This window comes from Podarcis bocagei, assembly GCF_964188305.1.
Source record: "Podarcis bocagei genome assembly, chromosome: 2".
Lineage (NCBI taxonomy): Eukaryota > Metazoa > Chordata > Lepidosauria > Squamata > Lacertidae > Podarcis > Podarcis bocagei.
The window spans coordinates 3,556,171-3,580,589 of record NC_138126.1 but is presented as its reverse complement, the minus strand read 5'-3'; the positions used below and the strand labels follow the sequence as shown (position 1 = coordinate 3,580,589).

Below are 24,419 nucleotides of genomic sequence, written 5' to 3'. Positions count from 1 at the left end.
TCCAATATTTCATTACAGACTTCCTTTAAAGGTTGTACTAGCCATTCTTTCATGGATCTATAATATCTTGAAGTCAAACCATCCGGTCCTGGTGATTTACCTAATTGCATGTTCTGAATGGCCCTTTCTACCTCCTGATCCGTTATTTTGTAGTTCAACATTAACTTGTTTTATTGAGAGATTTTTTGTAATCCATTTATTTTCAAAAAGCAGTCAATGTCTATTTCTTTCTGCATCTCCTGTGTATATAGTTGTTTAAAATACCTCTGGAAGCACTTTCTTATCTCCACTGGATTCTGTATATTCTTTCCTTCCACTTCCAAGTTTGTAATAGTATTGAGTTTTTGTCTTTTTTTCATTTGCCAAGCCAGTAGTTCCCCGCATTTATTTGCCGATTCAAACGTCTTTTGTCTCATCTGTTTAATTTTCCATTCTATTTCCTGATTCATCAATTTTGTATATTGTACTTGATATAGCTTTATCTATTTCAGGATCTCCTGCAACTTTGGTTTCACTCTGAATTTCTTTTCTCCTTCCGTTATTTTCTCCAGAATTTTATCTTTTTTCTCATTTTGGAGTCTCTTCTTGATTGCATTCTGTTGTATCAAGAAACCTGTCATAACCGCTTTGCTTGCGTCCCAAATTACTCTTTTTTCAACCGTAGTGTTCATATTTATCTCTAAATAGTCTCTCAAGATTTTTTGGGCCTTCTTGGTCACTTCTTCATTTCTAAACAAAGTGTCATTCATCCTCCATCTAAAGGAACCAATTGGTGTTAGTTTCATTTCCATCTTCACAGCATTATGGTCGGAACAAGTTTTAGGGCTAATTTCCACTTTTCTGATCTTTGGAGCCAGCCCTCTAGTTGCCCAGATTTGGTCAATTCTTGTCCATGTCATTTTAGCCAGTGTGGTGTAGTGGTTAAGAGCGGTAGTCTTGTAATCTGGAGAACCGGGTTTGAGTCTCCGCTCCTCCGCATGCAGCTGCTGGGTGACCTTGGGCCAGTCACACTTCTCTGAAGTCTCTCAGCCCCACTCACCTCACAGAGTGTTTGTTGTGGGGGAGGAAGGGAAAGGAGAATGTTAGCCGCTTTGAGACTCCTTAAAGGGAGTGAAAGGCGGGATATCAAATCCAAACTCTTCTTCTTCTTCTTCTTCTTCTTCTTCTTCTTCTTCTTCTTCTTCGCTTCAGAGAAGAAAGTTCCCTCTCTTCCCAAAGGGTTCTTCAATCTCCAAGTGTCAATTAAGTCCAAATTGTCAGTCATGTCAAAGAAAGTTTTTGGTAATCTTCCATCCTTGGTGACTACCTGTCTCTGTGCCTTATCCATATTTGTAGAAACCACTCCATTCACGTCCCCCATCAAAATTATATTGTAATCCATATAGTCCAACAGAGTCTCATGCAGCTTCTTAAAGAATTCCGATTTTCCCTCATTTGGTGCATAAATGCCTACAATTAGAAATTTCTCTCCTTGTGATTGAATTTCAATTGCCACAAGACTTCCTTGATCGTCTTTAAATATAAATTTCGGTGATAGGCTCTCCTTTGCATAGATTACTACTCCTCTTTTTTAACTTTGTCTGATGAAATAAATTCTTGTCCCAATCTTTTATTACTCAGAATTTTCCTATGTAGCCTAGTCACATGTGTTTCTTGTAGGCAAATCAAGTCCAATTGTTCCTTTTTCAATAAATGAAAGACTCTGCGTCTTTTCTCGGGATAGTTACAACCATTAATGTTCCAGCTTAATATTTGCAGTGCCATGATGTGGTTACTTTGATTTTCCTCCAAGTGCACCCTGTAGTTGCTCTTCTTCTGTTGGTTTCACTAAATTGTCCAGTCCATAGGATAGGTTTGCTACATCCAGTATTGGTGATCCTTTTTCCAGCGCTTTTTGTTCTAGTCCTCTATCAAGTGGTCTTCTGTCCGATACTCCTGGCTTTTGCCCCAGCTCCTTCTGTAAATCGTCTCTGTGCTTGTCCAAAATTTTAGCTTTATCTTCCACTGATTTTATCTTTATCTTCTTTCCTCTGAAATTGAAGGATAGGCCTTGGGGGAATTCCCACCTGAAGTTGATTTTGTTCTTTCTCAATAAGCCAACCAGGTCACTGTAGTCCAACCTAAGATCCAAAAGATATTTCGGAATTTCCTTAAAGATCTCCACTCTTGACTGTAGCATTACCAGAGGGTTCTGATAGTGCCAGCCTAAAATTTTGTCTCTCTCTTCTTTAGATCGGAGGGTAATCAAGCAGTCTCTATTCTTCTCTTTCCTCCCTCCTCTTCCGAGTCTAAAGGCAGTCACAATTTTAAAATCATCTTGATCCAATTGCAAGTCCCAAAAATCAGCAAATTCCTGAGTAAGAAAGTCTATCAAACTGTCCTTCTCCACCTCCACATGAACATTTCCAATCTCTCCACCAAAGACCAAAAACCATGTGACACTCAGCCCACCATTATTCACCACCAGCTCTCCAGATGACACACCCCTCCCTAACATTACACTGCATCTTGTATTCTACTATTTTAAGATGTTACCCGCATTACTTTCCGTACTCCTTACATTTAAAGCGTTTCACCCATGTGAATTTGTAGATGAATTTTATAGTGTCCACTTCGACAGAAGCTCTTTCCACACTCTGTACATTTAAATGGTTTATGCCGTGTGAGTTCGATTATGTATTCTAAGGTTTTCACTTCAACTGAAGCTCTTTCCACACTCTATGCAGTCAAATGGTTTTTCCCGTGTGTGTTCGTTGATGTCGTTTACAGTTTCCACTATGATTGAAGCTCTTTCCACACTCTATACATTCAAATGGTTTTTCCGCTGTGTGAGTTCGTTGATGTTGTCTTAAGTGTCCACTTTGACTGAAGCTCTTCCCACACTCTATACATTTAAATGGTTTCTCCCCTGTGTGAGTTCGCTGATGTTTTCTAAGGGTTTCACTTAGATTGAAGCTCTTTCCACACTCTATACATTTAAATGGTTTTTCCCCTGTGTGAGTTTGATGATGTAGTCGAAGTTTCCCACTATCAGCGAAGCTCTTTCCACACTCTATACATTCAAATGGTTTTTCCCCTGTATGAGTTCGCTGATGTACTTTATAATGCCCACTTTTATTGAAACTTTTACCACACTGCATACATTTAAACGGTTTCTCCCCTGTGTGAGTTTGATGATGTTGTTGAAGTTTCTCACTTTGGCTGAAGCTCTTTCCACACGCTATACATTCAAATGGTTTCTCCATTGTGTGAGTTTGTTGATGTAGTCTATAGTGTCCACTTTGACTGAAGCTCTTTCCACACTCTATGCATTTAAATGGTTTTTCCCCTGTGTGAGTTTGTTGATGTAGTCTATAGTTTCCACTTTGACTGAAGCTCTTTCCACACTCTATACATTCAAATGGTTTTTCCCCTGTATGAGTTCGCTGATGTACTTTATAGTGTCCACTTTTCTTGAAACTTTTACCACACTGCATACATTTAAACGGTTTCTCCCCTGTGTGAGTTCGATGATGTTGTTGAAGTTTCTCACTTTGACTGAAGCTCTTTCCACACTCTATACATTTAAATAGTTTCTCCACTGTGTGAGTTCGTTGATGTAGTCTATAATGTCCACTTTGACTGAAGCTCTTTCCACACTCTATACATTTAAATGGTTTTTCCCCTGTGTGAGTTCGTTGATGTTCTCTATAGTGTCCACTATCACTGAAGCTCTTTCCACACTCCATGCATCTGAATGGTTTCTCTGCTGTGTGAGTTAGATGATGCCGTTGAAGTTTCCAACTATTAGAGAAGCTCTTTCCACACTCTATACATCTGAATGGTTTCTCCCCTGTGTGAGTTCGCTGATGTATTCTAAGGTTTCCCCTTAGACTGAAGCTCTTTCCACACTCTATACATTCAAATGGTTTCTCCCCTGTGTGAGTTCGTTGATGTTGTCTTAAGTGTCCCCTTTGACTGAAGCTCTTTCCACACTCTACACAGTCAAATGGTTTCTCCCCTGTGTGAGTTTGATGATGTCGTTGAAGTTTCCCACTATGAGAGAAGCTCTTTCCACACTCTATACATTCAAATGGTTTCTTCGTTATTCCTTTTGAATTTACAGATGGCCCCCCAGAATTATTGCCTGATTTCTCCATCGTCTGCTTCAGAGTGCAGGGAGACAAAATCCTGTTGGTGTTTCAAGGGAGAGAACAAAGGAATATGACACACATCAAGTTCAATTACCACTCATTCCAATTAATATTTATAATTATGATGTGCCACCTGACCTCGTTCCCATTTTCTGACACTGGACTAGTGTAAATTCTCTGCCCAGGCCTCTCTCACTGTCCTTTCTCCATTTGCCTCACTCCTGGACGTACCTCCTCTATTTCAATGCGGAATCTGTGTCACACTGAAGAAGCTCAATATTGAACATCAATATATAACTGTACTTAATTGAAACTTCAGCCTTCCATATTTAGCACTGATTCATTCATAGGATGAAGCTATTAGGTTTATTGCTGGAGACGCAAATTTATTCCTGAGATATCAAATACATTAATAGTATTATGTCATGGGGTGTTAGGGCTGGGATAGTACCTCTCGTGGGAGACATATAGGGCTCCTTCTGGGGTGGTTGGTCCACCATTAATCCCCAACCTGTACTCTCACCTGTGGGTCCTAGAAGCTATCAGCATGCAACAGCACACACAACCCAGGAAAAGCTTCGACAGGTCAACTAAACCAGTTGAGGATAATTGATGGGTCTCAATCCCTTGGTGAGTCGGGGACTTTCACTGCATGCGATGACAGGCTCTGGCACAATGAGCAGACGAGACCAATAGTGACTCCAACAGTCAAGCAGGTGGTTTATGCAAGTGCCGTAGAGGGAACTGAGGGGCTCATCATCCTGGGAAAGGAGGCCAAGAAGTAGAAGAAAAACTCTGATCCTAAACCTCTGCAGCCTTGCATGAATATCTTCAGGAAAAGAAGAGGCTAAGCAGTAAACCCTACACGAATTGGGAGTGACGTCCTTAAGACGATTGTGTTGGAGTGTTGTGGGTATCAAGGAGTTAACACTATGCTAAGTGGAAATGCTGACTCAGTTCCATGTGGTGAGTCAGCATCCCAAGAGATGGGGCGCTGCCTAATTGGTCTATAGCCAGCTTGTATACAGAGGTATGCTTGACTTCTCCACAATGGCTTCTCCCCCGTATGTAGGAAGGCTGATTTATGGTACTTTATGATGCTGCAGGACTGCAGCTGGAATAAAGCTCTCCTTGCAACACAGCTGGACTCCTGAGCACTTTATATGGAGCTTCTATCAGTCCTAATACATTGCAAGATGTTGGATGGAGTCCTTGTACGCCTCCTTCTGGTAACTCCTGGGGCCAAGTTGGGGCCAAAAATATTGCTCTGCTTCCCTTTGGACCATATCAAGAAGGTTGAGAAGGTAGGGCTGCCATAGGTCTGCTCCCCCCCGGGAATTGAGGAGGATTTTCACAAGATCGGCAAAAGGTCCACCTAGACGTCTGGCAAGGCGGCTGTTTCTTGTGAGGAGAACCAGAACTTACAGGGTTAAACAGTTCTGTGTGACCGTCTCACATCTTGAGGCCTGGTTTTGTTCACATACGGGAATCCTTCTTTGCGTGTGAGTTACTTTTGCTTTTAGCTGTTGAGCCGGAGAGAATGTCCGCCCGATCTCCGGGGTGATTTATGATGGTTTTTCTGTACATAATAAAGCCTTCTTAGATTAAGCAAGAAGCCTGTGTACAGACTGGGATTCATCACCCACACAAGGCAAAACCGCTGCTGCAATACTCCATTACATTCCGAAGATTTCTATGGTGGGAAACATCAGGAAAGCTCAAAAGCTGCTTCTTTTGGGGAGAATTTGTATTTTTAAAAAGCTCAACAACTCTGCCCGGATTTTTGCATTTTTAAACGGGGCCACCCTGCTGGAGAAGATGGACTTGTCGTGCAGGCAGCCCAGGACCTCCACACACACTGCCCAGACTTGTATTCTGCGGGGGTCACGTCTGTGCTTCTAACACCCCTGTTTGACTTCAACCTCATGGAGACTCTACATTGTGTCTCGAGGCAGATGGATGTCAACAAAAGGGGGTGGAAGGACAGAATCTGACTTTTGAGAGAGGAGGAGCAGTCAGAGATGCTTCCACCAGAAGAGAGCGTGAGGGGGGAAACCACCTTTAGATGACATTTAGGATCCCTGCCTCCATTTCTCAGCCTGAACTGTAACTCAGAATCTCGATTGTAACTCAGTTCAGAACCTTCACATCTATTCCCTGGTTGGCCGTCTTCTGGAATATAAACCAGACCTCTTTGAGGGTATCATCCAGACCTTCATTTAGTGTGGGCACCTTGGATTTGGAGTCTAGGTATCAATCATAATCCCTGAAAACGTGTCTCAGTAACCCTTGGTATCTATACCCACCCGGACCTCCCAAGTGAGTCTGAGCTCCTAGAGGAACCATCTATGGTGAGGTGCGACACCTCTGGCCCTCCAGATGTGGTTGGACTCAAAGTGCCATCAGCCCAAGCAAGGATGGCCAACGACCAGGGATGATGGGAGTTCTACTGGAACAGCATCTGGAGGGACACACTTTCTCCATCTTCCTCCTCCTCTGAAAAAGCTAAATATCTGTATTGTTTCCCCCTTCCTCCGTGATGTGTAACATCTTCCTGATACACTCCAAGCAACTACACACATTCCCTAATCCTGCACCATTTACTTCCTGAGGCGGCTCCATTGTGTCCACCTTCTCAGAACCACCCACCATTTCAGTAGCAGTCCTTCAGTTCCCAGCTATTAGTCCCCCTCCCCTACGGAGGAATTATTCATCTGAATCCCAGGGGCTGGGAGTCCTGAGTGGGGAGACAGTTGTTGGCCCTGCTGGGGGGTTTCTCCTTGGCTGGTCCTTGTGAGAAGAGGATGATGGACGAGGTGGGCCCTGATCCTAATACAGCAGGACTTTTCTCATGTTCCCACAAAATGAAACGAGACCTACAAGATACAGTCTGCCAGGCAAGAGGAAGGACATACCTCTCAAAGTCTCTGTATTTTTCTGTTTCAAGGAAGAAGTTGAGCTCAGACTTGCAGATCAGATTCTCTCCTGTGCGGAAGAAGTAAAACGGAAATGCCATTTACATCACTGGAAAAGTAATCAATAATATTCATGTGTTGAAGAAAGTATAACAAAGTAGCTGGTGTCCCATTAAGGGCTAATAAAAGTATTATGGCCTCAGCATTTGTGGGCTGCAGGCTGAGGGTGTGAACTGTGGACCAGGAAGACTCACAATCTCCATTATCCTGAGAGTCTCTTTGTAGATTTTGTGTAGTTATTTTGGAATTCCTACCGCAATATCGGTTCATGAAAAGTTACGGATGGAGTAAATTACACGGTTGCTGTAAACTATCATCCCAAACACAAACTCTCACTCACATACTGTCTGTAAATTTGGCAATCTCACACCCCTTGCCTATAATACTGGCAATTCCAGGCCTGCAGATGCACAGCCCTGGGTGTAGAGCCTCCAGCCACAGGTATTGTCTACCGTGGAAATGCCCGAGATTGGGGCGGATTATGGATCTTTGGATGCTGATAGATTGTATCTCAGTTTGTAACCCACTCTGACATTGCCTACAAAAAATAAAAGTACAGTGGTACCCCGCTAGATGAATGCCCCGCTAAACGAAAAACGCGCAAGACGAAAGGGCTTTCCGATTTTTTTCCTGCTTCGCAAGATGAATTTTTCTATGGGGTTGTCTTGCAAAACGAAATTTTTTGGGGGGTCTTGCATTTATTTTGTCTTTTCTGAAAGCCGCTAAGCCCCTTATCTGCAAATTGCCGCTTATCTGTCAATTACCGCTTATCCGCTATGCCTTTGATAGCGGTGCTCCGCAAGACGAAAAACCCTGCAAGATGAAGACACCCACAGAACAGATTAATTTCGTCTTGCGGGGCACCACTGTAATAGAAATGCCTTCTGGATATACTTATATATAAACCCTGAAAGCCTTTCTATAGCATCCTTCTCCCATATTCCTAGATTGGTATATATACATCATCAGCACCACCACCATCGATTAACCATGCAGTGGAAACACTTAAGAATGGGAGCCTGAGAGAGAGGAAGAGGTATCTGGCTACTTCCTGGGAGGGGCTTCCAGAAGCAAAGAGCCGCTTTGGAGAAGGCCTCCTCCTCCCTCCTCCCCCTCAGGACCTTCCAGCTTTTTCTCTCTTCTCCTCTCCAAGGTGGACCAAGGGTTTGACTATTTGGAAAACTCAGCAGTGGCCAGAGGATTGGAAAAGAACAGTCTGCATCCCAATCCCAAAGAAGGGCAGTGCCAAAGAATCCTCCAACTACCGCACAATTGCACTCATTTCACATGCTAGCAAGGTTATGCTTAAAATTCTACAAGGAAGGCTCAAGCAGTATGTGGACCGAGAACTCCCAGAAGTGCAAGCTGGATTTAGAAGAGGCAGGAGAACCAGATACCAAATTGAAAACATGCACTGGATTATGGAGAAAGTTAGAGAGTTCCAGAAGGACATTTACTTCTGCTTCATTGACTATGCAAAAGCCTTAGACTGTGTCGACCACAGCAACTATGGCATGTTGGAGTACTGTGTCCAGTTCTGGGCACCACAATTCAAGAAGGACACTGACAAACTGGAACGTGTCCAGAGGAGGGCAACCAAAATGGTCAAAGGCCTGGAAACGATGTCTTATGAGGAACGGCTAAGGGAGCTGGGCGTGTTTAGCCTGGAGAAGAGGAGGTTAAGGGGTGATATGATAGCCATGTTCAAACATATAAAAGGATGTCACATAGAGGAGGGAGAAAGGTTGTTTTCTGCTGCTCCAGAGAAGCGGACACGGAGCAATGGATCCAAACTACAAGAAAGAAGATTCCACCTAAACATTAGGAAGAACTTCCTGACAGTAAGAGCTGTTCGACAGTGGAATTTGCTGCCAAGGAGTGTGGTGGAGTCTCCTACTTTGGAGGTCTTTAAGCAGAGGCTTGACAACCATCTGTCAGGAGTGCTCTGATGGTGTTTCCTGCTTGGCAGGGGGTTGGACTCGATGGCCCTTGTGGTCTCTTCCAGCTCTATGATTCTATGATTCTATGAAGTTTTTAAAGAAATGGGAGTGCCTGATCACCTCATCTGTCTCCTGAAAAATCTCTATGTGGGACAAGAAGCTACAGTTAGAACTGGATATGGAACAACTGATTGGTTCAAAATTGGGAAAGGAGTACAAGGCTGTTTATTGTCTCCCTGCTTATTTAACTTATATGCAGAATTCATCATGCAAAAGGCTGGGCTGGATGAATCCCAAACCGGAATTAAGATTGCCGGAAGAATTATCAACCACCTCAGATATGCAGATGACACAACCTTGATGGCAGAAAGTGAGGAGGAATTAAAGTACCTTTTAATGAGGGTGAAAGAGGAGAGCGCAAAATATACTCTGAAGCTCAACATCAAAAAACCCAAGATCATGGCCACTGGTCCCATTACCTCCTGGCAAACAGAGTTGGACACGACTAAACAACAATAACAGCAATGCAGCCAAGGATCAGTGGGGAGAGGACTGAGCTTCCAGGGAGGAAAGGGTGAGGAAAATCAGTGGACCCCCCCCCCTTATCAGGCAGAGTGGGCAGGAGGGAGAAGCCAAGGCAGACCCACCACCCGAGATTCCTCCTCCAGCGCCCAAGGATGGAGACATCTCTCCAAAAGGAAGAGTCTCTCTCTCCCTCTCTGCTCGGCTGGCCTCCTATCCCCCAGGGATGCTGCCATTCCTCCCTCAGCCCCCCATCTTCCTCTGCCCTCCTCCCTCCGTCCCACAGTCTCCCCTGCGCCCAGAAACCCCCTTGGCATCGCTCACCCCTCGCCCTCTGCGCCGCATCTCTCCCGGGCGCGCCAACCTCTCCATCCGGAGGGGCCTCCCAAGACGGAGATAGGGGGGGGGTCTCTATCCAAGACGGATATGGGGGGGGTCTCTATCCAGGCCGATTTCACTTCCTTTAACCCTTTCGTGGACTCCGTCTCTCCATCAAGGGGCAGGAGTACTTCAAGGGATTCCTGCCAGGGGGGAACGGCAGAGGGCGTCATGTTTGGGTCCTGGGATCAAATCCAGGGCTGGTTGGGGACGGGGGTCTTCGTGGGGACCCCCTTGGTGGGCATCACGTTTCAGTTCAGGCAAGACAGCCCAGGGGGTGCAGGGCAGTTCAGCCTCGCTTGAGCCCCCGGGGGAAAGAGACGCGTGTGGAGGGGAGGGCGCTGCAAAGGAGAGGGCAGCTGGATTGCCTGGATCGGGGGCCTTGAGCACCTCCTGGACCCCCAGGGAAAAGAAACATGGGGGGCCTCCAAAGGAGATCCTGCCACGCAATCCCTGCAGGTGTTGCCCCCCCCCTTCGCAGCAGGATTGCGGGGATCGGAGCCCCTCCTTATGAGGCCCAGGACGGGGGGGGGTTGCGGGCAGGGGTGAAACTAGGCTGGATTTCCCCCGAGTCAAAGACCCGATTGGGGACATTTGCGTCCCCACAAAGACATCCTCAACGGCGCCCTGCTGGAGGCGCCACCTGGTGCAAAAAAACAACCCACCCCCCCCGGCTAGCCCACCCCCATAGCTATGGCTCTGTTTGCAGGAGGGGTCTCTGTCTTTCCCTCTTCCCCCTAAATCGCCCCCTTTCCCACGCAGCCTCTTTACCTCTTTGTCCTCTCTGGACCTCCGCCTCCCTGGCTCACTATTCCGGGTTCCTTCCCCGCAATAGAAAGCGGAGTAGGGGGGGTGGGGGGAACTAGTCAACCCCCACCCCTCCTCACCTTCGGGAAACCCCCCACTTTCCACTTTGCCCCCCCCCCTGGAAACTTCCGACCTAGAGACACTTCGGGTTCCTTGTCGCAGGCGCGCGCCTCTAGAGCAGTGTTTCCCAACCACTGTTCCGCGGCACACTAGTGTGCCGCGAGATGTTGCCTAGTGTGCCGCGAGATGTTGCCTGGAGGGAGGCGGGCGAGTCGGGCGGCGAGAGGCGGGGCGGCGGCGAGGAGATGCCGCCGAGCGTGGGGCTCTCGCCGTCTGCCTGCCTGGCTGCCTGTGAGCTCGGCGGGCAGCGCCTCCGTCCGCAGCGCCCGCCTCGCGGCTCTCATTCCCTGCCCCTGCCAAAGCTCACCCAGCCAAGCCGCGCTCTCCTTCCTGCCTCGCTTTGCTGCCTCCTCCCCCCCCACCCCCAAAGCTTGGAGGTTCCCCGGCAAGGGGGAGGGGAAAAAATTGAAACTTACACTTTCGTGCGTCCCTCCCGGCGTGACGCTGCGCGCTGACGTCACGGGGCTGTAATGGTGGTGTGCCTCGAGATTTTTTTCATCAAACAAGTGTGCCTTTGCCCAAAAAAGGTTGGGAAACACTGCTCTAGAGCTCCGTTGGCAGAGCAGCCCCTGCCTGTGTTGGGATGGAAAGAGGGAGAGATGGCGCTGCCTTTGGCCTCCTGCTCTTGGGGCTCCGTCGGGAAATGGCCCCCTCCTCCTCCCCCCAAGTCGCCTCTCTCCCCACAGCGGAGAGTGGAAATGGGGGCGGGAGCGGGGGGCTTCCTGTTTGTGTGTGAGCTGATGGATGGATGTTTCCCTCCACAGCAGGGTGGCAGCTGCACACTTATTCTTTCCTTATTTACTTTTGTTATTGTATCATTTCAATAGAGTTAAGTTGAGGGTCTTACGGAGACTCTTCCTGGCTCCCCAAAAAGGCCAGAAGAAGAAGAAAGGCAGAATCCATGTCTGCTGAAGACTGGGCTAGGTAACAGGGAGGCAGGAATAAGACGCAGGGGCCGTGCTGATTTATTACAATTATTTGTATAGTTTAAATAATATACGTACATACGTATGTGTGACTATTATTGTTTATTTACACGATGAATCATCAACATAAAAATCTTCCCTAAGCTGGGTTGCCTTCATAAATATATATCAATATTTATTTGTTTTCCAATGATTGTTTTTCCTATGTCTTTAGCAGTTGTCTTCCAAAGAGTGGAAACCCAGGTTTGTGAAACCCTTTTGTACACAGTGGTCTGCTTGCAGGAAGACTCCCCAGAAGCAGGACTGAAGAATTAGTTCAAAATTATTATTATTATTATTATTATTATTATTAAACCCAGCCATTCTGGGTGGCTTCCAACAAAACATTAAAAATACATGAAAACATCAATCCTTAAAACCTTCCTTAAACAGAGCTGCCTTCAGATGTCTTCTAAACGTGTGCCTCCAGGGACAGCTGTGAGTCCAAAATGACTCCCAGGCTGCACACCTGGTTCTTCAGGGGCACAGTTACCCCTTTCAGGACCAGGAATTCTCCAATCTTGCCTGCCCCGTCCCCCAAAACAGGGCATCTGTCTTGTCAGGATTCAACCTCAATCCGTTAGCCGCCATATATCCTCCAACCGCCTCCAGGCACTCACACAGGACTTTCACCACCTTCACTGGTTCCGATTTGAAAGAGAGGTAGAACTGGGTCTAGATCTCTCCCAGCAGCATGTGGAAGAGGATGGAACCCTGTGGCACCCCACAAGTGAGAGCCCAGGGGTCCAACACTCATCCCCCAAGACCACCTTCTGGATACGACCCAGGAGAAAGGAGCGGACCCACTGCATAACAGTGCCGCCAGCTCCCAGCTCCTCTACATGTTCCAGGAGGTTGTTGTGGTCAATGGTATTAAAGGCCTCTGAGAAATCCAGCATAACTTTTTATTGAGGGTGAAAGAGGAGAGCGCAAAAATATGGTCCGAACCTCAACATCAAAAAGAAGATCATGGCCTCTGCTTCCATCACTGCCTGGCAAATAGAAGGGGAAGAAATGGAGGCAGTGAGAGATTTTACTTTCCTGATCTCCATGATCACTGCATATGGTGACAGCAGCCACAAAATTAAAAGACGCCTGCTTCTTGGGAGAAAAGCAATGACAAACCTGGACAGCATCTTAAAAAGTAAAGGCATCGCCTTGCCAACAAAGGTCCGTATAGTAAAACCTATGGTTTTCCCAGTAGTGATGTATGGAAGTGAGAGCTGGACCATCAAGAAGGCTGATCGCCAAAGAATTGATGCTTTTGAATTCTGGTGCTGGAGGAGACTCTTGAGAGTCCCATGGACTGCAAGAAGATCCAACCTCTCCATTCTGAAGGAAATCAGCCCTGAGTGCTCACTGGAAGGACAGATCCTGAAGCTAAGGCTCCAATACTTTGGCCACCTCAGGAGAAGAGAAGACTCCCTGGAAAAGACCCTGATGTTGGGAAGGATTGAGAGCACAAGGAGAAGGGGACGGCAGAGGACGAGATGGTTGGACAGTGTTCTCAAAGCTACCAACATGAGTCTGACCAAACTGCAGGAGGCCGTGGAAGACAGGAGTGCCTGGCGTGCTCTGGTGCATGGGGTCACGCAGAGTCAGACACACCGAAACAAAAAAAATTGTGAAACGCCCCCTGAGGAGGTTCCCCTGGAAGAGACAATTGTCTATACCAGAGTTCAACATGAAGGTCAAGCTGAAGAAACAACTGTAACTTGTTTCTAAGCTTGAAAGGGGGGAATGTGGCAAGGCCACCGGGAAGAGTTTACCTTTGTGCCTTATGTATCCTAACAGTAATGGCTTGGCTCTCCCACAGACGCAAGACACCGACAGTTATTATCTCAAGGTTTATTGCTCAAACACATAAATCACTCTGGAGTTCCTTCACTCCGTGTCTGACTCCAAGTTTGCAGTTGCCGAGTTTAAACTCCGCCCCTTCCTCTTCTTCCAACAGAGGAAAAAACCCTTTCGCTTCTGCACTTCTTTTTTATAATAATTTTTATTAAGTTTTCCATTTAACAATCCAATCAAATCACATTAATTGTTCCAAATTATACCAATACATATTACATAATCCTGAATTTTTTGTTGGGGGTTCCCATGTTTCGAGCTCGGTAAGGGTCCAATCATCTCATATTTCTACTGCTTTTGCTGTTCACAAATCCCATCTTCCAGTCTTCTTGTTGTTATCATTTTTCTTCTTAATAGCCTCTGAGTTGTTTCTGCAGGCGAGTTAAACCAAACATTGTTATGTTTCTGTGTGAACTTTGTAAGGCTCTCCTTAAATCACCACACGCTGATCCAACAGTCCTGTTCGAGCGGCAGGCGCCATTTTAGTCTGTTCTGACGTAATAAAGTCTTACGCGTCTGCTCATTAATTTTCCCAGACCAGTTGGACCATAAATCAGTCTTTCCAGGGGAGGGTTTGCTGACTCAAAGATACAATCCAAACATGTTAACAAAGCAATGGCTCACCTCCCCCTTCTGACTATCAGTCTCGCAACTTAGTCTGTCTCATAATGGTGGATCCCGGTTAAGTGCGTCATCAGAGAGCCTTTCATTTTCTTCATACCTTCTAAAAAGGAAATCCTTTAGTTAATATTTTTGTTTCCACACAGTTGTTTTCCCATCTCGCTTGCTATCAGTCATATGACGGTTCTTCTAGGGGAGGGTTTGTTAGGCAGTATCGTAAATAAAAGAAGAGGCTCCCCCCCCCTTTCGGTTCCGTTTTTACATACCAACATAGCTGTAATTCTTAGAAGTAATCTGCTGTTCAGTTCATTCCCATCGCTTTTAACTTCCCAGTGGCTGGCTTAATTAGCAGTTAAAATATCCTTTCCTTCGCTCAAAACATGTGCATTTACTTTTTATATCCGATCGTTAATCTTAAGTAATGCAACTAGCGTCGCTCTCAGAAGTAGCTTCAGGGAGATCCAGAGCTCACTCGAGGGCTTTCCGTCCAGTGCCCCCACCCCCTCCTTCTTTTGAACTCAGAGGTGATTTATGGGCAACCGCGGGCGAGGCAGCATCTTCTCATCCCCTGGGAAGAAATCGGGAGGCTGATGTACTCCCATAATCAGCCCCTAAACTACCTCGTGTGAGCCGGAGAGATGGTATTGTCGGCCATCTTCCCAGGCGCCCCTAGCGGCCCCCCGCTTCCGCTCTTTTCCCCTCCTCTCACTGACCTTTTTGCGCCTTCGAGTTTTGGGGCTAGCTATTCCTGGCCCCTCTCCTTCTGTCTCTGAGCTAAGATTGGTATCTGCTGCTTGCTCTCTGTTCTCTGAAGCTATGCCACTCGGCTGCCCCTCCTCCCTCTCCCATTCCAGTGTCCTTATCTCCCTTTGCCTGCTTTAGATTCCCAGCCTCTGTCAGCTCCGGAACGAAGATGACACCTAACAATGCTTAATGTTAATGCTTAATGTTAATGCTAAAGTAAAGCCGGCCTTTCAGGGATCAAACTGTGAACTGAAAGGTGAGTAATTTTTTTATTATTTTTTAAGGAAAGACTCTTTTCTCTTTTAGGAGGGATAAAAGGGGACACGAGGAATAATCCACCTGGGCAAGCCAGATTGGATGACTTAACTAAAGAGATTCAAATGAATCTGCAAACTATCTCCCTGCTATATTCAGGGGAAACTGCTCTGCTACATCACTCACTAGCATGAGTGAAGGAAGGATATCACTTATTCAACATATCCTTTCCTACTATCCTTAACATTCCCACAGTTGTCCCTTAGCATTATAAGTTTGGGACCTGCCTGAACATCTTTCCACATAATCATCATCCGTATGGTTTCTCCCCTGTGTCTGTTATTTGGGGGATAATTGGCTAGGAGCTTACAGTGAAGCATTTAACACACACCTGTGCCACCGCCGGGCACATTGCTGCCAGAGGCTCTGATGGTGCCCACTCTGCTCTATGTGAGGAATAAAACACTGGCTCCTAAAGCTGAAAGGCCTAGGAGCCTTTCATATAAATTCTGAGCCCATTGGTGAAATAGTAAAATTTATTTAAAGAAAAACATCGTTGCAAGCATGGGGGAGCTATTCAGGCACACCCAGGTCAGAACAACACAGGCGTTTAACCTCCCCCCGGGGTAAATGTCCCTCCTGTAACCTGGCGCAGAGGTTACAGCCTATCAGACCGCCCGATCATACCTGATGCCCATCCCTTATTGCCCTTATTTGGTCAAAGCCCCACCCCCAGAATTTACCTATTGACAAAAGCAGCACACCGAAAGCTGCCCTAGTTTTGTGTGTTAACCACTATGGGTTCCAATTGCAAACATAAGTGAGTTTCATATCTTATAAAGCTAAAAAGGCAAAACACATTTAGACTACCACTTTGTTCCAATCACGGGTGCAAGCAGGCTTCGTATCTGGGTCCCAGCTACAAGCTATATGATGCCACCAGAGATAATGTTTTATTTCAACACTTCAACCTTGACGTAGCCAAAAATGAGGAAGTGCAGTAACACATTTAATTCGTACAATATAAACTATATACAAGGGTTTCAAGACTACCATCTGCATGTAAGAAGATGCTTTCAGATTTCTGTCTTAATTGTTCCTTATTGCAATTATAACAATGGGAGTGATGCGACTCTTCGTATATTAAACAAGTGTACATCCAAAGCAACACAAAAAGTCTCACACCACTTTTCACAACTCTCGCATCCCAACTTCAAGCATGAACATTTCCAATCTCTCCACCAAAGACCAAAAAATCATGTGACTCTCAGCCCACCATTATTCACCACCAGCTCTCCAGATGACACCCCCTCCCTAACATTACATTACATCTTGTATTCTACTATTTTAAGATGTTACCTGCATTACTTTCCGTACTCCTTACATTTAAAGGGTTTCACCCATGTGAAATTGATGTATTTTATAGTGTCCACTTTGACTGAAACTCTTTCCACACTCTGTACATTTAAATGGTTTCTCCCCTGTGTGAGTTCGCTGATGTATTCTAAGGTTTCTTTGGCTATTAAATCCTGCTGTCCAGTCAGCGCTTCCCTGTGTAGCTCTGCTGGGGGGCTGACCTGGGCAGGAAAGCAGAGTCGCAGCGGTCCTGCAGTCCGTGTGAGATAGAGGGATAAATCAAGTCCAGAGACAGTTCGTTGCCATCTCTAAAAAGTGTTTATTTACAAGCCATAAATCAGTCTCATTCCATCAGAGCTTTCCGGCATCTTTCCCGTGCTAAAAGCACACACAGTCTCTCTTGCAGTGTCTCTCAGTCTAGAGTGAAACCAACTCTCACAGACAAAGACAGACAAAGCCTGTGACGTACGGCCCTGCTTCAGGCCCCTCCCAGATACAGGTCACCAAGGAGTTTTAACCCTGTAAACTCCAAACTCCATAGTTTCCACTTCAACTGAAGCTCTTTCCACACTCTATACATTCAAATGGTTTTTCCCGTGTGAGTTCGTTGATGTAGTTTACAGTGTCCACTTTGATTGAAGCTCTTTCCACACACTATGCATTTAAATGGTTTCTCCCCTGTGTGAGTTCGATGGTGTAGTTTATAGTGTCCACTTTGACTGAAGGTTTTCCCACACTGCATACATTTAAATGGTTTCTCCTGTGTGAGTTCGATGATGTATTCTAAGGTTTCCACTTCGACTGAAGCTCTTTCCACACTCTATACATTCAAATGGTTTTTCCCCTGTGTGAGTTCGATGATGTATTCGAAGATGTCCTCTATGAGTGAAGCTCTTTCCACACTCTATACATTCAAATGGTTTCTCCCCTGTGTGGGTTCGATGATGTAGGTGAAGTTTCCCACTTTCACGGAAGCTCTTTCCACACTCCATACAACTGAATGGTTTCTCCCCTGTGTGAGTTCGCTGATGTATTCTAAGGCTTGAACTATGACTGAAGCTTTTCCCACACTCCAAACATTTAAATGGTTTTTCCCCTGTGTGAGTTCGATGATGTAGTCGAAGAGGTCCTCTATGGGTGAAGCTCTTTCCACACTCTATACAGTCAAATGGTTTCTCCCCTGTGTGAGTTTGTTGATGTAGTCTATAGTTTCCACTATGATTGAAACTTTTCCCACACTGCATACATTTAAATGGTTTCTGCCCTGCGTGGGTTCGATGATGTTGTTGAAATTTCTCACTTTGACTGAAGCTCCTTCCACACTCTATACATTTAAATGGTTTCTCCACTGTGTGAGTTTGTTGATGTAGTCTATAGTGTCCACTTTGACTGAAGCTCTTTCCACACTCTACACATTTAAATGGTTTTTCCCCAGTGTGAGTTTGTTGATGTTGTCTTAAGTTTCCCCTTTGACTGAAGGTTTTCCCACACTGCATACATTTAAATGGTTTCTCCCCTGTGTGAGTTCGATGATGTAGTCGAAGTTTCCCACCACGAGAGAAGCTCTTTCCACACACTATACATTTAAATGGTTTCTCCCCTGTGTGAGTTCGATGATGTAGGCGAAGTTTCCCACTTTCACTGAAGCTCTTTCCACACTCCATACATATGAATGGTTTCTCCCCTGTGTGAGTTCGCTGATGTATTCTAAAGTTTCCCCTTCGACTGAAGCTCTTTCCACACTCTATACATTCAAATGGTTTTTCCCCTGTGTGAGTTCGTTGATGTAGTCTTAAGTGTCCGCTTTGACTGAAGGTCTTCCCACACTGCATACATTTAAATGGTTTCTCCCCTGTGTGAGTTCGATGATGTATTGTAAGGGTTTCACTTCGATTGAAGCTCTTTCCACACTCTATACATTTAAATGGTTTCTCCCCTATGTGAGCTCGATGATGTAGTCGAAGTTTCCCACTATGAGCGTAGCTCTTTCCACACTCTATACATTTAAATGGTTTCTCCCCTGTGTGAGTTCGATGATGTATTCTAAGGTTTTCACTTCGAATGAAGCTCTTTCCACACTCTATACATTCAAATAGTTTCTTCGTTAATCCTTTTGAATTTACAGATGGCCCCCCAGAACTCTTGCCTGACTTCTCCATCGTCTGCTTCAGAGTGCAGGGAGACAAAATCCTGTTGGTGTTTCAAGGGAGAGAACAAAGGAATATGACACACATCAAGTTCAATTGGCACTCATCCCAATTAGTATTTATAATTATGATGTGCCACCTGATCTCGTTCCCGTTTTCTGACACTGGACTATCCTAGTGTAAATTCTCTGCCCAGGCCTCTCTCACTGTCCTTTCTCCATTTGCCTCACTCCTGGACGTACCTCCTCTATTTCAATGCGGAATCTGTGTCACACTGAAGAAGCTCGATATTAAACATCAATATATAAGTGCACTTAATGGAAACTTCAGCCTTGGACATTTAGCATTGATTCATTCATGGGATGAAGCTGTTAGTTTTATTGCTGGAGACACAAATTTATTCCTGAGATATCAAATACATTAATAGTATTATGTCATGGGGTGTTGGGGCTGGGATAGTACCTCTTGTGGGGGACATATAGGGCTCCTTCTGGGATGATTGGTCCACCATTAATCCCCAACCTGTACTCAGCTCTCACCTGTGGGTCCTAGACGCTGTCAGCATGCAACAGCACACACAACCCAGGAAAAGCTTTGACAGGCCAACTAAACCAGTTAAGGATAATTGATGGGTCTCAATCCCTTGGTGAGATGGGGACTTTCACTGCATGTGATGACAGGCTCTGGCACATTGAGCAGACGAGACCAATAGTGACTCCAATGGTTAAGTAGGTGGTTTATGCAAGTGCCGTAGAGGGAACTGAGGGGCTCATCAACCTGGGAAGGGAGGCCAAGAAGCAGAAGAAAAACTCTGATCCTAAACCTCTGCAGACTTGCATGAATATCTTCAGGAAAAGAAGAGGCTAAGCAGTAAACCCTACACGAATCGGGAGTGACGTCCTTAAGACGATTGTGTTGGAGTGTTGTGGGTATCAAGGAGTTAACACTATGCTAAGTAGAAATGCTGACTCAGTTCCATGTGGTGAGTCAGCATCCCAAGAGATGGTCTATAGCCAGCTTGTATACAGAGGTATGCTTGACTTCTCCACAATGGCTTCTCCCCCGTATGTAGGAAGGCTGATTTATGGTACTTTATGATGCTGCAGGACTGCAGCTGGAATAAAGCCCTCCTTGCAACACAGCTGGACTCCTGAGCGCTTTATATGGAGCTTCTATCGGTCCAAATACATTGCAAGATGTTGGATGGAGTCCTTGTATGCCTCCTTCCGGTAACTCCTGGGGCCAAGCTGGGGCCAAAAATATTGCTCTGCTTCCCTTTGGACCATATCAAGAAGGTTGAGAAGGTTGAGATAGGTCTGCTCCCCCCCGGGAATCGAGGAGGATTTTCACAAGATCGGCAAAAGGTCCACCTAGACGTCTGGCAAGGCTGCCGTTTCTTGTGAGTAGAACCAGAACTTACAGGGTTAAACAGTTCTGTGTGACCGTCTCACATCTTGAGGCCTGGTTTTGTTCACATACGGGAATCTTTCTTTGCGTGTTAGTTACTTTTGCTTTTAGCTGTTGAGCCGGAGAGAATGTCCGCCCAATCTCCGGGGTGATTTATGATGGTTTTTCTGTACATAATAAAGCCTTCTTAGATTATGCAAGAGGCCTGTGTACAGACTGGGATTTATGACCCACACAAGGCAAAACCGCTGGTGCGATACTCTGCTTGGAGCCAGGAAGAGAGCGTGAGGCTCAAGTCGGCACAGGGAAGCTGTGCCCGACTCCATTACATTCCAAAGATTTCTATGGTGGGAAACATCAGGAAAGCTCAAAAGCTGCTTCTTTTGGGGAGAATTTGTATTTTTAGAAAGCTCATCAACTCTGTCCGGATTTTTGCATTTTTAAACGGGGCCACCCTGCTGGAGAAAATGGCCTTGTCGTGTAGGCAGCCCAAGACCTCCACACACACTGCCCTGTATTCTGCGGGGGTCACGTCTGTGCTTCTAACACCCCTGTTTGACTTCAACCTCATGGAGACTCTACATTGTGTCTCGAGGCAGATGGATGTCAACAAAAGGGGGTGGAAGGACAGAATCTGACTTTTGAGAGAGGAGGTGCAGTCAGAGATGCTTCCGCCAGAAGAGAGCCTGAGGGGGGAAACCACCTTTAGATGACATTTAGGATCCCTGCCTCCATTTCTCAGCCTGAATTGTAACTCAGAATCTCGATTGTAACTCAGTTCAGAACCTTCACATCTATTCCCTGGTTGGCCGTCTTCTGGAATATAAACCAGACCTCTTTGAGGGTATCATCCAGACCTTCATTTAGTGTGGGCACCTTGGATTTGGAGTCTAGGTATCAATCATAATCCCTGAAAACGTGTCTCCATAACCCTTGGTATCTATACCCACCCGGACCTCCCAAGTAAGTCTGAGCTCCTAGAGGAACCATCTATGGTGAGGTGGGACACCTCTGGCCCTCCAGATGTGGCTGGACTCAAAGTGCCATCAGCCCAAGCAAGGATGGCAAATGTCCAGGGATGATGGGAGTTCTACTGGAACAACATCTGGAGGGACACACTTTCTCCATCTTCCTCCTCCTCTGAAAAAGCTAAATATCTGTATTGTTTCCCCCTTCCTCCGTGATGTGTAACATCTTCCTGATACACTCCAAGCAACTGCACACATTCCCTAATCCTGCACCATTTACTTCCTGAGGCGGCTCCATTGTGTCCACCTTCTCAGAACCACCCACCATTTCAGTAGCAGTCCTTCAGTTCCCAGGTATTACTCCCCCTCCCCCTACGGAGGAATTATTCATCTGAATCCCAGGGGCTGGGAGTCCTGAGTGGGGAGACAGTTGTTGGCCCTGCTGGGGGGTTTCTCCTTGGCTGGTCCTTGTGAGAAGAGGATGATGGACGAGGTGGGCCCTGATCCTAATACAGCAGGACTTTTCTCATGCTCCCACAAAATGAAACGAGACCTACAAAGATACAGTCTGCCAGGCAAGAGGAAGGACATACCTCTCAAAGTCTCTGTATTTTTCTGTTTCAAGGAAGAAGTTGAGCTCAGACTTGCAGATCAGATTCTCTCCTGTGCGGAATAAGTAAAATGGAAGTGCCATTTACATCACTGGAAAAGTATTCAATAATATTCATGTGTTGAAGAAAGTCTAACAAAGTAGCTGGTGTCCCATTAAGGGCTAATAAAAGTATTATGGCCTCAGCATTTGTGGGCTGCAGGCTGAGGGTGTGGACTGTGGACCAGGAAGACTCGCAATCTCCATTATCCTGAGAGTCTCTTTGTAGATTTTGCATAATTATTTTGGAATTCCTACCGCAATATCGGTTCATGAAAAGTTACGGATGGAGTAAATTACACGGTTGCTGTAAACTATCATCCCAAACACAAACTCTCACTCACATACTGTCTGTAAATTTGGCAATCTCACACCCCTTGCCTACAATACTGGCAATTCCAGGCCTGCAGATGCACAGCCCTGGGTGTAGAGCCTCCAGCCACAGGTATTGTCTACCGTGGAAATGCCCGAGATTGGGGCGGATTATGGATCTTTGGATGCTGATAGATTGTATCTCAGTTTGTAACCCACTCTGACATTGCCTACAAAAAATAAAAGTACAGTGGTACCCCGCTAGATGAATGCCCCGCTAAACGAAAAGCGCGCAAGACGAAAGGGCTTTCCGATTTTTTTTCTGCTTCGCAAGATGAATTTTTCTATGGGGTTGTCTTGCAAAATGAAATTTTTTTGGGGGTCTTGCGTTTATTTTGTCTTTTCTGAAAGCCGCTAAGCCGCTTATCTGCAAATTGCCGCTTATCCGCTAATAGCCGCTAAGCCGCTTATCTGTCAATTACCGCTTATCCGCTAAGCCTTTGATAGCGCTGCTCCACAAGACGAAAAACCCTGCAAGATGAAGTCACCCACAGAACAGATTAATTTCGTCTTGCGGGGCACCACTGTAATAGAAATGCCTTCTGGATATACTTATATATAAACCCTGAAAGCCTTTCTATAGCATCCTTCTCCCATATTCCTAGATTGGTATATATACATCATCAGCACCAGCACCATCGATTAACCATGCAGTGGAAACACTTAAGAATGGGAGCCTGAGAGAGAGGGAAAAGTCTCTGGCTACATCCTGGGCGGGGCTTCCAGAAGCAAAGAGCCGCTTTGGAGAAGGCCTCCTCCTCCCTCCTAGGACCTTCCACCTTTTTCTCTCTTCTGCTCTCCAAGGTGGACCAACGGTTTGACTATTTGGAAAACTCAGCAGTGGCCAGAGGATTGGAAAAGAACAGTCTGCATCCCAATCCCAAAGAAGGGCCGTGCCAAAGAATCCTCCAACTACCGCACAATTGCACTCATTTCACACGCTATCAAGGTTATGCTTAAAATTCTACAAGGAAGGCTCAAGCAGTATGTGGACCGAGAACTCCCAGAACTGCAAGCTGGATTTAGAAGAGGCAGAGGAACCAGAGACCAAATTGCAAACATGCACTGGATTATGGAGAAAGCTAGAGAGTTCCAGAAAGATATCTACTTCTGCTTCATTGACTATGCAAAAGCCTTTGACCGTGTTGACCACAGCAAACTATGGCAAGTTTTTAAAGAAATGGGAGTGCCTGATCACCTCATCTGTCTCCTGAGAAACCTCTATGTGGGACAAGAAGCTACAGTAGAACTGGATATGGAACAACTGATTGGTTCAAAATTGGGAAAGGAGTACGGCAAGGCTGTATATTGTCTCCCTGCTTATTTAACTTATATGCAGAATTCATCATGCAAAAGGCTGGGCTGGATGAATCCCAAACCGGAATTAAGATTGCCAGAAGAATTATCAACCACCTCAGATATGCAAATAACACAACCTTTATGGCAGAAAGTGAGGAGGAATTAAAGAACCTTTTAATGAGGGTGAAAGAGGACAGTGCAAAATATACTCTGAAGCTCAACATCAAAAAAACCAAGATCATGGCCACTGGTCCCATCACCTCCTGGCAAATAGAGTTGGACACGACTAAACAACAATAACAGCAATGCAGCCGAGGATCAGTGGGGAGAGGACTGAGCTTCCAGGGAGGAAAGGGTGAGGAAAATCAGTGGACCCCCCCCCCTTATCAGGCAGAGTGGGCAGAAGGGAGAAGCCAAGGCAGACCCACCACCAGAAATTCCTCCTCCAGCGCCCAAGGATGGAGACATCTCTCCAAAAGGAAGAGTCTCTCTCTCCCTCTCTGCTCGGCTGGGCTTCTATCCCCCAGGGATGCTGCCATTCCTCCCTCAGCCCCCCATCTTCCTCTGCCCTCCTCCCTCCGTCCTACAGTCTCCCCTGCGCCCAGAAACCCCCTCGGCATCGCTCACCCCTCGCCCTCTGCGCCGCATCTCTCCCGGGCGCGCCAACCTCTCCATCCGGAGGGGCCTCGCAAGACGGAGATGGGGGGGTCTCTATCCAGTGAGGGAGGGGGGTCTCTATCCAGGCCGATTTCACTTCCTTTAACCCTTTCGTGGCCTCCATCTCTCCCTCAAGGCGCAGGGATTCCTGCCAGCAGGAAACGGCAGAGGGCGGGGGGCGTCGTGTTTGAGTCCGGGTTCAAATCCAGGGCTGCTTGGGGACGGGGGTCTTCATGGGGACCCCCTTGGTGGG

The 24,419-nt window shown here is 46.2% G+C and overlaps 2 protein-coding genes across 2 annotated transcripts; both read right to left on the bottom strand.

Moving 5' to 3' along the window:
- Window positions 1-1,202: 1,202 nt before the first annotated feature.
- Window positions 1,203-10,750, bottom strand: LOC308580840 (uncharacterized protein). Its single transcript, XM_081183060.1, has 3 exons — window positions 10,720-10,750; window positions 7,049-7,118; window positions 1,203-4,170 (listed from the first exon to the last, which is right to left on the bottom strand). The coding sequence occupies exon 3, from the start codon at window positions 4,137-4,139 to the stop codon at window positions 2,727-2,729; it is 1,413 nt and encodes a 470-aa protein (XP_081039186.1). The 5' UTR covers window positions 4,140-4,170; window positions 7,049-7,118; window positions 10,720-10,750; the 3' UTR covers window positions 1,203-2,726.
- A 6,645-nt stretch (window positions 10,751-17,395) lies between these two features.
- Window positions 17,396-24,195, bottom strand: LOC308581018 (uncharacterized protein). The gene is made up of 3 exons (XM_081183451.1): window positions 24,137-24,195; window positions 21,783-21,852; window positions 17,396-18,857 (listed from the first exon to the last, which is right to left on the bottom strand). The coding sequence occupies exon 3, from the start codon at window positions 18,824-18,826 to the stop codon at window positions 17,414-17,416; it is 1,413 nt and encodes a 470-aa protein (XP_081039577.1). The 5' UTR covers window positions 18,827-18,857; window positions 21,783-21,852; window positions 24,137-24,195; the 3' UTR covers window positions 17,396-17,413.
- Window positions 24,196-24,419: the final 224 nt, after the last annotated feature.